Source organism: Ruditapes philippinarum, unplaced genomic scaffold (genome assembly GCF_026571515.1).
Source record: "Ruditapes philippinarum isolate M1 unplaced genomic scaffold, ASM2657151v2 ctg133_1_1_1_1, whole genome shotgun sequence".
Taxonomy (NCBI): Eukaryota; Metazoa; Mollusca; class Bivalvia; order Venerida; family Veneridae; genus Ruditapes; species Ruditapes philippinarum.
Genome location: NW_026864453.1, coordinates 183,763 through 197,051, shown reverse-complemented (window position 1 = coordinate 197,051; position 13,289 = coordinate 183,763). Strand labels below are relative to the sequence as shown.

At 33.4% G+C, this 13,289-nt stretch overlaps 1 protein-coding gene across 1 annotated transcript; it reads left to right on the top strand.

The window, feature by feature from the left end:
* The first annotated feature begins 6,979 nt into the window (after window positions 1-6,979).
* On the top strand, window positions 6,980-11,714 carry LOC132725639 (innexin unc-9-like). The gene is made up of 3 exons (XM_060710815.1): window positions 6,980-7,164; window positions 8,868-9,046; window positions 10,057-11,714. Coding segments are annotated over exons 1-3 (1,272 nt in total). The 5' UTR covers window positions 6,980-7,162; the 3' UTR covers window positions 11,148-11,714.
* Window positions 11,715-13,289: the final 1,575 nt, after the last annotated feature.

The window sequence follows — 13,289 nt, the reverse complement described above, 5'->3', positions numbered from 1 at the left end:
GTTCGTTTCAAAGAAAATGTCTTAACATAATAATGTTAAGAATCTTCAATTTCTGATTACCTTTACACCACATGGCAGATCTTTGTATTGTGTACCTTTTCTCTGGAGAATAAATTAAATAAAATTCTAAAACTTTCACTAAATATGAAACTATTTTGATTGAAAAGGTCTTAATTAAGTTAGACCTGTAGTTTGGTCATAAGTCTTAGGACTTGGAATACTCTAAGGACTTTTCTATGAAACGCAGCCAGTACTTTATGACAAAGATGAAAATAATAATCATCTCATTTCTAGGACGTTTCATCCTTGTATAAACATTTTCATTCAACATTTTCCTGATATATACCGCTCTGTCACCAACGTTTCCCTGATATATACCGCTCTGTCACTGATGTTTCCCTGATATATACCGCTCTGTCACCAACGTTTCCCTGATATCACTCTGTCACTGATGTTTCCCTGATATATACCGCTCTGTCACCAACGTTTCCCTGATATATACCGCTCTGTAACCAACGTTTCCCTGATACATACCGCCCTGTTAGTGATGTTTCCCTGATATATACCGCTCTATTGACCAATGTTTGCCTGATATATACCGCTCTGTCACTGATGTTTCCCTGATATATATTGTTCTGTCACCAACGTTTCCCTGATATGTACCGCTCTTTCACCAACGTTTTTCATATATACCGCTCTGTCGCCAACGTTTCCCTGATATATATCGTTTCTCTGATATATACCGCGCTGTCACCAACGTTTCCCTGATACATGTATATACCGCTCTGTTACCAACGTTTCACTGATATATACCGGTCTGACACCAACTCCAACCTCTTCCTTTTCTTCTCATAGATCAAGAACAAAGACAACAAAATGACCTCTATAACAGACTGAGCTGCTTCCAAAAGTGCTTCCTCAAGTGAAAGCAGCTCTCCGTCAGTCCAGTTTGACTTCCGCGCAACATTTGTAATGTCGGGCATACTTAAGCAGACGACGGTGACTTGTTAGAACTATTTCTTAGTAGAACAATAAAGAGAAATTATTTAAATACCCCTTTTACATTTAGACTTACGATTTTCTATGAAACGCACCCATTGAGGCTTTGTAAATGATTCGTATCTTAATTTCATTACAAAACTAATTTTCCTTTTGTTTTGTGAATATTTGAAAAGCTTTTCATAGAAATCACAAAAATGACTTTTAAAGATCCTGTATGTCACGGTTCACAACTGTTCACTATCTAGGGGAGAAGATGTGTAAGCGGTCGGATAGCTCAGTCGGTAGAGCCGCGGTACGGTATTCCGAGGGTCCCGGGTTCGTGTCCCGGTCAGGCTGCACATTTTTCTCACCCTGTGACCTTTGGCGCCCAACGGGGGACCGTGACTTGCATATAGTTCAGAGTTTAATCTACATTACTCTTTAACTATATGAAATTCGAGGACGAATTTCAATATAGCAGGGGAGTATGTCACGGTTCAGAACTGTTCACTATTTGGGTGTGCAGTTGTGTAAGCGGCCGGATAGCTCAGTCGGTAGAGCCGCGGTACGGTATTTCGAGGGTCCCAGCGCACGAGCCCCGGTCAGACTGCACATGTTTCTCACCCTGTGACTTATTTGTTATAAATGAGGTTGTATACCACACTTAAGTGAAATTTTATATATGTATATTATTATGCTTATAACCAATTTTCAAACATGAAGAATATGTGAAATATGTACGGCTAATATTTGTTCACATTGTATGTAATCATTAAAATGTATGCCTTCATTTCTTATTGAAAAAAATTGATTTAGACTTTATAGAAAATAAATTTCTGATTACCTCCTTTACTTATATGAAATATTAAATACGGTAATATCTTTATAAGCAATGCTTTTTAGAACTTACAACATTGATAAATCTTAATTTGAGCATCAACACCATACAAAAATTGTGTTACAGGATCTTTAAGGAAAAATGGGAAAACAGAAAAAGCAACGTGGATAACAAAAGCTTTATAAGGAAAATTTGACTGCAGCGAAAGAAAAAAGTGATGTTGTAAAGAGGGGTTTGTAAAGAAAATGTATCTTGTTTATTCAAATCTTAATCTAAATATAGGGAAAAATAAGCTTTGACTACCCTATTCAAAGAAGAACTCTTATCATTAATTTGAGTGTTTACAATACGACTTTCTAGTTAACGGGGGGGGGGGGCTTTTTTACATGACCTAAAACAAAATGGCGGCTGTATGGACTTTCTTTGCAAAAACATACATCTGTACCCAATCAATCTTGTCAGAATGTGGGTCATTGTCATTAAATATGTAGAAATCATAAAGCATGGATAACATGATATATCACATGATATCTAAGTATAATAAATTTGACAACCAGAATTAAGTCGTTAGTTACCTTAAGTCCCAACCCACTCCCACCTAAATAGCTGCTTTGTATATACAGTTAAACTTCGTTCGCTCGAACTCGGATCGCTCGAATACCTCCCTTCGCTCGAACTCATCGCCCAGTCCCGGCAAAATTCCTATATGATATATATTGTTTTACCACGGATCGCTCGAACTCTCGAACCTGACCTCTGGTCCCTTCGGCAGAATTATAGTGAAAATCACACCTGTTCGGTCGAACACAAAAAGACAAGTTGGTATGTCCTAAATCATTCGGAACTGCCACGGCTATTATCTATAATATTAACCTTGGAAACAATACGGATTGAAAGTAGTTCTACCACGTGGTTTCAGATGTAAACAGAAACAGAGATAATGTAAAACGAATGTATATATTTGACATCTAATGCCTGTTCCGGTACTCTTTTGCTTGAAAATATGTCTGACAACAATTTGTAATTTAAATATGCCCACTGATGTTCAATTTTAAACAAATCCGACGAAATGTCAACAGGTTGGTTTTTTGTACTTTCGGTTTCTACAACCATAATAATAAATATATAAATAATGAATTGTTTGCTTTTGTACCTATGATATTACTTATTTTAGATGAACTTTTACTACATATATTGGAAATAAACTTGTAAACAACTCCCAGCATTAAATTACTATTTGTTTTCATGTTTAGTTTCTTAGCGTAGGTTAGACCGAAATACCGCATCCGTTCTGTGTATTCATACTATTGTGTTCGAGGTCCTTATCCGAAGACTGACGAAAACGGCCGAGTAGTTGCGATTGGTCCTAAATAAATGACAGTCGGCGACGCATGTTTTTCACACCTCGTGATCCTGACAAACATAATTAAGGTTAATTGACACAAAATAAGAGGTGTTGTAACCGACTTATTTGTATGATAATATTGTTGATTTGCCGTTTATGGTAAAGATTAAAAGAAAATGACTTGTGAAATAAGTGAAATATGCATGCCAATAAAGAATGACGTTTACCCGGACGGCTTTAATTACAACCGTGGTTCATGTAAAGTGAATCGTAACAGTGTTATCTATTTATAGAATGATACTTGTATGTGTGTTTATTTTAGTAAATGACTACAAATAGATGCTGGTGTGATTGCGCGATCGAACTCAACCAATTACATTATGCATGAATATAAATTGACACAGCGTACCGTTAATACCTAATTAAAACACTGGGATAATAATTCTGAATATGAAATATTCGACGGAAAGATGTACTAACAAACAATTATATTGACGCATTTATCATTCGACCGATGTAAGCTAGGAAAACCTTTAGGCATATGATCAACACCTCGGTTGGCTCGAACTACCGATCTCTCGAACAAATTAGCACAGGCCCTCCGAGTTCGAGCGAACGGAGTTCGACTGTTTTTCTTATATAGTTTTCAATTTGCATCGATGATGTGAAAGGTTACATGGCGGGGACCTTTCACCATTGCTGTTGAGGAAAGCCTCGGGTACCATTCTGAGCATTATAATCAAACACGAGCAGGTACATTAAGCCTCAGAAATTAAAACGTCTTTTTTTCTCTCAAAAGAAAAGACAAACCCGTATAATATAATGAACTCATAATGGACTTAGAGCATATTAGATGCTTAACAAGCTAAGAAAACAACATTGAATGTGAAATTTTCAGTCATAAAGTAGCAAGACTTAATCAAAGTGGTATGTTGTCCTCTGTTCAATATACTTAACAACTATAACTTTACTTAAAGGATCATTATGCCTCAGAAATCCATATGTTTTTAATTCTTAAGAAATGTCAAACTTTTGTTAAATATTGTTCAAATCATGGATTAAGAGCATGTTAGATGTTTTACAACAGAAAAAGTAACGCTGAATGTGCAGTTATGTGTCGTAAAGGTAGCAGATTGTTAACAAAGTAGTAGTTTGACTTCCATACAAATACAAATTCACTATTATTATACCAATTGCTAATAAAACTCAAGACACAAAAGACAGATTATGTATATATATAGCAATGAGTATGTTTCTGGAAACTGTAACAAAGTGTAAAAAATAAACAGTTTCTGAATGATAATATTGATAGCATTTCTGAGGCATAATGGGCCTTTAATGTTCAAAAGGCAAACGATAGTTCAGCTTGATAGCTAATGAGGTTGGCCAATGAGTACCGTTTTGGATATTGTAAAAAAAATACCAAAAGAAAAAGCATTGTAGGGCTTATCAGCTAGGTCTTTCTCTTTGTGGCTGAGGGGTTGCCATTACGGGTTGAGGCATTATAACTACGGTTATTGTTTAGAGGCGACTAAATGGGTTCGAATTACTGGAGTCTGCATTTTTTAGCTCCAGCAAGTGAGGTGGTTTTGACGTCTGATGTTGCTTTAAGTTTGTAACACTCGGGGTTAGCCGAAATCACATTCCCTGTTTCGGCGTCATATGACCAAACATATACGTTGGTGCGCCGTAAAACCAAACAAAACAAATTAAGAGATGGCTATATGTAGATAAACGTTGTGTGGCGTAGACTTTCGATAATTGCAGTGGTGAACTCATTCATGATAAAATGATGAAGAAAACTAGTGTACGGTATTTTTTAACAATAAGACTACAGTGACAAGAGGCTTAGAGAATGCAGTAGCATTCATTAACGATATGTTCAGTGACGTCTAATGACGTGTCTCGGATATAGCGTCAAAAATGAAAGTCATTTTACCATGTTATAATTAAAGGCCTCATCAAAAAAGAAATTGCTTGGGGTTTTGTTTATATGCTTGTTAATTTATTTCAACTCGTAAAATACTCGCTAAATCAAACATATCAAAATATATCCTACTGATTATTAAGATGTATGTCTAACTACATGTTTTTCAAAATGTGTTTTGTAAAAATGCACCAGTTTGTGATAGGGAACCATGTTTAACCGCCCATTTACTCTCGTAGCTTGGAAGGGGTCGCCCGTGGCCGAGTGGTTCAGGTCGTTGACATCTAACCACTAGCCCCTCACCCGTTCGTGTCTGAAATCAGGCTCGGAAGGGCACCCAACGTCTTCCTTCACTAGTCAAGCTGGTAAGACGCCATATGACTTCTTCTGTGTTGGTACGACGGAAAACCCAACCAAAAAAATCTCACATAGCTTATTTTACATTGTAACCAGCTCATTTTATATGCACGGTTTACACGTGCTTACTGATAAATCGAGACATAGCTACGTAATTTTTAAATTATCTTGTAAATCAAGTTTTGATTACACACATTTTTTTAAACGACGCTCTGGTGAAATGATGATGTATCAGGGCTGTTATTTTACACATCATTATATTATCCGGGATATAATACATTGATAAATAAATAATGCAAATACACGATATGTTAGAAACTTTTTGAGGCGAATACGTTTCTTGTTTTATCCTTTATCTACCAGTTGTACATTCAACAACTTCGTGTGGGTTCTAGCCGGCCTCTTTTAAATTTAACATGACTATCATTTGTACTTGTTTGCCCTGTAAGTTCCATCACGTCTATTCTGCAACATGTTTTCTATAGACCGTGACATCACTTATCTGATAGTATGTTTTATTTTTTAACGCCTTTGATAATCAAAGCTTACTGTTAGTCGTAAAATATTTCCAGAAAGGCAAACTTAGCCTGTTCGTCTGTGTTACAACACTATTAAATTACTATAAAAATAGTTGATATAAAAAAATAAAGAAATCGAAAAGGAATTTGCAGAATGTTAAATTATTATTTTAGTGTAAGGGAGGCAACTAGAGGTCTAATAGATTTGGTACCGATACAGTTATTTCCCATTATACATAATAATGCGTTTTACTACTGACGTAATATGTTATGCGCGGTTAAAACGGATTTCTCTTTAATTTTAAAATGTTGATAACAAAATTTTGGTGATTAAATAACGAATGACCATTGGATATTGATTAAAAGAAGTCCATCGTGTAAATAGGCTCGTTAGAAGCAAAAATATATACATGTATATAATGTATATAAAAATGTGAAAATGTACCCCAGATTCGCTAGATACGTATGTTTATATTATTTTTATTTAAGAAGAAGAAGAAGAAGAAGAAGAAGAAGAAGAAGAAGAAGAAGAAGAAGAAGAAGAAGAAGAAGAAGAAGAAGAAGAAGAAGAAGAAGAATGAATGAATGAATGAATGAATGAATGAATGAATGAATGAATGAATGAAACATGTTGCTGCTCAAATTGAATGCTCGGAGAGTTAATGATTAAGCATGGATTATTTCTCCAAGTTTAGAGCTCTAAATAAAGTAAGTAAGAAAAGAAGCTAAATGTTTGAAATCCTTCACCAAAGATGATTTATTATAAACAAGTAACCTCAGTTCTTTGTAGCTTTGATTTTGGAACAGTCCCATTTTATTTTAAAGGTGCTTCAATTAAAAAAAAAACTAAATTTAATAAATCCACCTTATGGACTAGTTGCATATGCTATTAAACAGTTTACTTTAAACCGCTTAAAACACATTGGCTTTTTTCCGCCATTTCCCCACAAGTCCGCTCCACCCAAACGGAACCAATTATAATCCAATTACACGGCATGGCGCTACTTCAGTTAGTACACACAAAGGAAGCAATCTATTTTTAGTTCATTTCTTTAGTGGCGCGAGATTGTTACACAGTGTCAGTGTATTTTCTAAAACACGTAAAAATTGATTTTGAATAACTGACAATGGGGTTGTGACCAGAGTTGTGTGAAAGTTATAGATTGTGACAGGAAGAAATATAAGTATTTATTAAAATGTAAGTATGTTTTTTTGTCGTTAAATTATTTACTTTTCAAATAATTATTTTGAACTGCTAAAAAGGTTATCAGTTATTCGGTATACCCCGAAGTCTAATTAAATTAAATTTCGCGGTTTATTGAATAAAATGTTAAAAGTTGTTAAGTTTTAAATCTCCTAAAGTCACTTTCAGTTGAAAATTTTCAATGTTTGAAGTTGTTATGTTATATACCAATATATATTTATTTTAGTAAAATAATACTGTAGTTTTAAAGACAAGAAATACAAGGACGTTACATGGAAGAGTTTAAAGTTCAACTTTATTAATTTGGCATTAATTTGTTAATTTGATAGGGGTCATATGGTACAATTAAGGGGTTTATGTTTACATAAGACTTTTTTATATATAAAAATGAAGAGTGTTTTTTATTGTTTCATATTATTATCAGGTTACATTAATAAAATAATTGTTTAAGAATAATGTCAAATTGTCAATATTATTTCAAATAGTGTTTTTCAAAATAAAATAATGTTTTGTGTCAGCTGTAATATTTCGTCTTGAGAAGTCTGAACCAGTATATTTATTAACTATAATCTAAATATATATTGAGATTTTGGGGCAATCCCTGTTTAATAATATGATAAAAATTAACAATATTATTACAAAATAATAAGAATGTTATTGTAGCAAGGACATTGAATCCAATATTATTACAGTGTTAACAGTTATTAAGTTATTTACATTAATTTCATCTTTTTGATTGGGTTTTCACATATATATTTACATGTAGCTATAGTTCTGATCATTTAAGCTGACATGTATATCCCTAATACACACTGGCAAACTGTCGCTCCACTTCAAAATTGTGGTGTACTGAAATGTTGTTTGCTTATTTTTCCATACACCACAATTTTGAAGTAGACAACAGTTTGCTAGGTATGTAATAAACAAAAATTAAACTAGCTTGGACAGAAAAATAATCATTGCGCTATAAATAATAACATTTTAAAGTTGCATGCCTCCATATTTTTTTGCTTATTTTCGTGAAAATTTTGAAATGTATGAAAAGTAAAATATTTAATAGTGAACAAAAAAATAAAAATTTATACATTCATGATTGCAAACAGCACTTACAAACAATGTTAATTAATTATTACCAAAAGGAATCAAAATATGCAAAAGATAACCCTAACTGTATTAGTAACGCAGTCAGGGACTTTTTTGGCTTATTTTATAGCCGTTATTGGGTCATATTCCCAATTGAAAATAGTATATTATTTTCCCAATCCACAGGAAAAAATTCCCAAATGAAAGTTACAAAATAGAAATATTGAATAAAAGTTCTAAAATCTTGGCAAATAAGGGCTTCCTCACTGTAATATAGCTTAAATCTTTGAAGATGCCATCATAGACAGTAATTGTTTGCATCCATTTAATCACTGCAAAATTTCAGTCATGCATTTTTTCCCAATTTTAACAAAACACCGCTTTAAATTCCCAATTCCATGGGTATGGGTCGTGTTCCCAAAATCCTTGAAAAAATCCCTGGCAGTAGAAATAATTGGTGAACCATACTGCTAAATCGGTATCTCATGCACATCAACATGAAAATTATTAACTTTTATCTTGAATCTTTTTAATTTTCTTAAAACATCAGTACCTTTTTTTTCAAGTTTGATTTCTTGAAATCCTTGATAACATTATATTACAATATTTTCCAGGATTTCAATACTTGGGGGCATTAGTTGGAAGAGTTTGACCGGATCTACAGATGATGATTGGATAGACCGCGCCAATCACCTGTGGACGGTGTGTTTGTTGTTGCTGTTTGCGGTAGTTGTGAGCTCCGGACAGTATGTGGGCGATCCCATCCATTGCTGGTGTCCAGCTGAATTCACAGGTAAGTTGCTTTTGTGATTAAACTTGTTTGCAGAAAACAAATTTTAACTAAAGGCAGTAATAAAAGGCTTTTTATGTAATAGTAATTTAGTGCTTATTTTCATTATTTATTAAGGGAAGCTCAGCTGTGACTTGATAAATTTTAGTAAGAATTTAATAAGAACTTTCTTCATGTTCGACAATGCACAACTGGGGGATTTGTTTGGCTAAGTGGATCATTCACAAGGATTGACAAGGTCTATAGAAAAATATTTTTTTTAGTTAAAGCAGTAGGTGTGTTTATTTCTTTATTTGTCAAATGAGGTTGTAGTTTTTATAGACAACAAAGGCTTGTTTATCTCACATTGGTTGTCAATTGGGGTTGCAGTTTAAGCCAATAAGCTTGTTTATCTATCTCATTTGTTGTCATATAAGGTAGTAGTCAATGTCAACAGACTTGAGGTTGTGTTTAAGCACCAGGCTTAGGCTTGCTTATCTATCTCTATTGGTTATCAGGTTGTAGTTATGCAAATTAAGGCTTGTTTATCTCATTGGTTGTCAAATGAGGTTTTAGTTAAAGTCAACGACTTGTTTAATAATATATATTGGTTGTCAATATAGGTTGTAGTTTAGGCACCAGGCTAAGGCTTATTATCTATCTCATTGGTTGTCAAAATAGGTTGTAGTTTAGGCACCAGGCTAAGGCTTCTTATCTTATCTCATTGGTTGTCAAAATAGGTTGTAGTTTAGGCACCAGTCTAAGGCTTATTATCTATCTCATTGATTGTCAAAATAGGTTGTAGTTTAGGCACCAGTCTAAGGCTTCTTATCTAATCTCATTGATTGTCAAATGAGGTTGTAGTTTAGGCACCAGGCTTGGACTTCTTACCTATCTCATTTGTTCTCAAATGAGGTTTTAGTTAAAGCCAAATAGACTTGTTTATCTATTAGTATAATTTCAAGTTATTTTATTCAAATATTTGTTTTATCTTTTGCAGGAAGATAATGATATTTACACTTTTCCTTTTACAGGTACCTTTGTTGCATATACTAAAAACTACTGCTGGATCGCAAATACTTATTATGTACCAATGGAAACTGGGATACCCCGCGACATTGCCAAGCGACAGAAAGCGGAACTGAACTACTATCAGTGGGTACCACTAATTCTTGTTTTTATGGCATTTATGTTTAAATCGCCTCATATTATGTGGCATTTGCTCAATACAAAATCAGGAATTAATCTTAGCAAAATCAATGAGCTAACCGATTCTGTGCATGTTGGAAAACCGGACGATAGGGAGGAGAGTTTGAAGCATATAGCAAAGTATGTTGATCGATGGTTACGTCAAAACCGGAATTATCATAGGAATATAATGGTGAAAGTGCGACAAAGAGTTTCGAATGTTTTTATTTTCTGTTTTGCAAGAAGAGATGGTTATTTCCTTACTGGATTTTACCTGTTCATCAAACTTTTGTATTGCACGAACTGCGTTGCTCAGTTTTTCATTCTCGATTCATTTCTAGCTATGGATTTTGGCGGATATGGCTTTGAAATTCTAACCTATTTCAGAGACCACGGTGAGTGGAAAGAAACTCCAAGGTTTCCACGTGTAACATTGTGCGACTTTAAAATACGTCAATTTGAAAATATTCAAACATTTACTGTACAATGTGTTTTGCCGATAAATCTGTTCAACGAGAAGATTTTTGCCTTAATTTGGTTCTGGATGTTTTTGCTGTCAATCCTTACGTTTTACAACCTCGCCTCTTGGTTGTTTTATCTCTTATTCCGCCATAATAAAGAGCTTTTTGTCAGAAAATATCTACGCGCAGTTAATGAAATCCAGTCCGGCTTCGACAAAAAGTTGTCGAGACGATTTGCAAATGACTATTTGCGGGAGGATGGCTGTTTCTTGATGAGAATAGTTGGAAAAAATTCTACGGATATAATTCTCTCGGATTTGATTAGGCTTCTGTGGTGTATGTTTAAAGAAAAACCGTTTTATAATCGTAATAATATACATAACGATGACAGCTTTGAGGACACTCTGATGAAGAACGATTTATCATCACCAGTCATTTTACGGAGAAAACCGGACAAAATAATGAGTGACGTTTGAATAATTTGAGGAGCAAAATCTCACGTACATGTGCATTTCAAAAAAAAAAACCCAAATGTGTTCAGATATTAAATTTGCATACAATCAAAATTGAATTTAGTGGTTTGTTGTATTGTTTATGAATGTATGTTTTATGGTTGTACTTGGAAATAAAAATTTCCATATATATTAGGGTATTAATATATTTGTTAGTGTAAATTTCAAGAGCATAATAATATACAGAACAGTATTTTGTACATATTTTTTCATGGATTATTTTGTGGGGCATATGATTATTTTACAACAATCAAAATGTAATATATATAAATTATATAATTATATTAGGTGAATAGTCATTCAGAGTGAAATTTGAATTGGAAATATACATCATTTTTTTTTTATGTTTTATTTCTGATGATCTCATTCAAGAACTCTAAAAGTCAAGAATTCTAATGGTAAATGGCCTAGGAAAAATAAATATCTAGTCCAAAATGAATTTTTAAGATTTCGTTTAGAATAGTCTTTATGTATATATTATGAATTTAGATCATTATAATTACACTGGACCCTTAAGATTACTATATAGTGCATTACGGTATGATTACCAATTACAATATTAAACCTGGGGTAGCCTTTGTACATTGTGTCTTCCTTTGCCAGAAGTTAAATCTTGGACATAAAATTTTATGTCCCAGGTTAAATCTTTTGTTTCGGATTTTTGAATTTCACGTGTATAAACTATTGACAGCAAAACTTTTTTCTCTGTCTTCAAAATTGCCCTTTGGACTTTGAAAAAGACATCCCTGTATAATTTTATGTCAATTTCAACTTCCCTGTTATTTCATTTTTCCTACTTGTGAAGAAAGACCAGACAGCTGTTGTGAGTATAATTGACATATATTAATATTAGGACAATTTAAATTGTTGAGACTTTATATATGTAATACTGCAAATTTGTGACATCACTTTTCATTGGATAATGTTTATATATCTTTATACATGGCTGCTGTCAATTTATGAAGAAATCTTATTTTTTCCTCTATAAAGGAAGTTTGCTGAATTATAAACTCATAAAGATTCTTGACAGCTTATATGGCTGGATATAAATGTTTAATATATAACCCTTGCCGCTACATAAAAAAACTGTTTATATATGGCCATATAACCTGTCACAAATCTTTATAACTAATATTATATCTGACATTTTACTTTAGCTGTAAAAAAATTGGCAAACACTTCCACATTGGACTTGCTTTTAAATACATTTACAGTAGATATTTAAGTAATATTACGACCTACAAAATCTTTTTATAATAGTGGTACCAAAATAGTTGTAAATCTCCCAGAGCTGCTTTATGTTATAGCCAGAATGCTGACTTTGCCTTCATTAAATTTCAGTTAAAAGCAATCTGACAATCCACTTTATTTGTCTGCACCCTGATTCCTTGTTTTCAGTGGTTACTGCACAGGGTTGTCAACAAAATGTTTCTGAAACGGTCCGTTTTAAATTTTAGGCAGTCATTCTGTAATATCACATACAACATAGGGGTACATAGAATGTTGTACAGGGCGTCCATGGCAGAGTGATTAAGGTCATTGATTATCCTCACCGCTGTAAGTTCGAATCCCACTAATTGTACTACTAGGGACTTAAGATTTTTTAATGTTAGGAAGCTATCTAGCTAGCTTACGACCTGTACTGTGTGCGTTTAAATGTGGCCGAAAATACATCTTAGCTTACAGACGCCTCTAAATGACAACCCTGTTGCAATTCATCAATATTTTCTTGATCATGAAAAGGGGTTATATTTTTGTTTGCCATTACCTGAAATAATACTCCCAAATTTACTTAAGAAAATCAAAATCGTGTGAGTTAAAAACTTAAATTTATTTACGTATAATATAATTGTCTGATTGTTAGGACCATGACAGAAGTTGGGGCCAAATTTTGGTCACAAAAATCGTGAAATGAGGGCCCTGAAAATTGTCTCAAGAACTTTATATAATTAGCCAGTATATATAATATAACAGTATTACAATTATTCCAAGACATTGTTTTTATCTTTTTTCATTTTTTTTCCCCTAAATGTCGCTAGAATTTTATATCTGGCAAACATGGCATTTTTACAAAGTATGTTTTTAGTTTCTTGCCTTGATTAACAA

Bases quoted from the DNA above. Each gene is read 5' to 3' on its own strand.
- LOC132725639 (XM_060710815.1), top strand. The intron at 9,047-10,056 runs GTAAGTTGCTTT...TTCCTTTTACAG, and splicing joins GTGTCCAGCTGAATTCACAG to GTACCTTTGTTGCATATACT.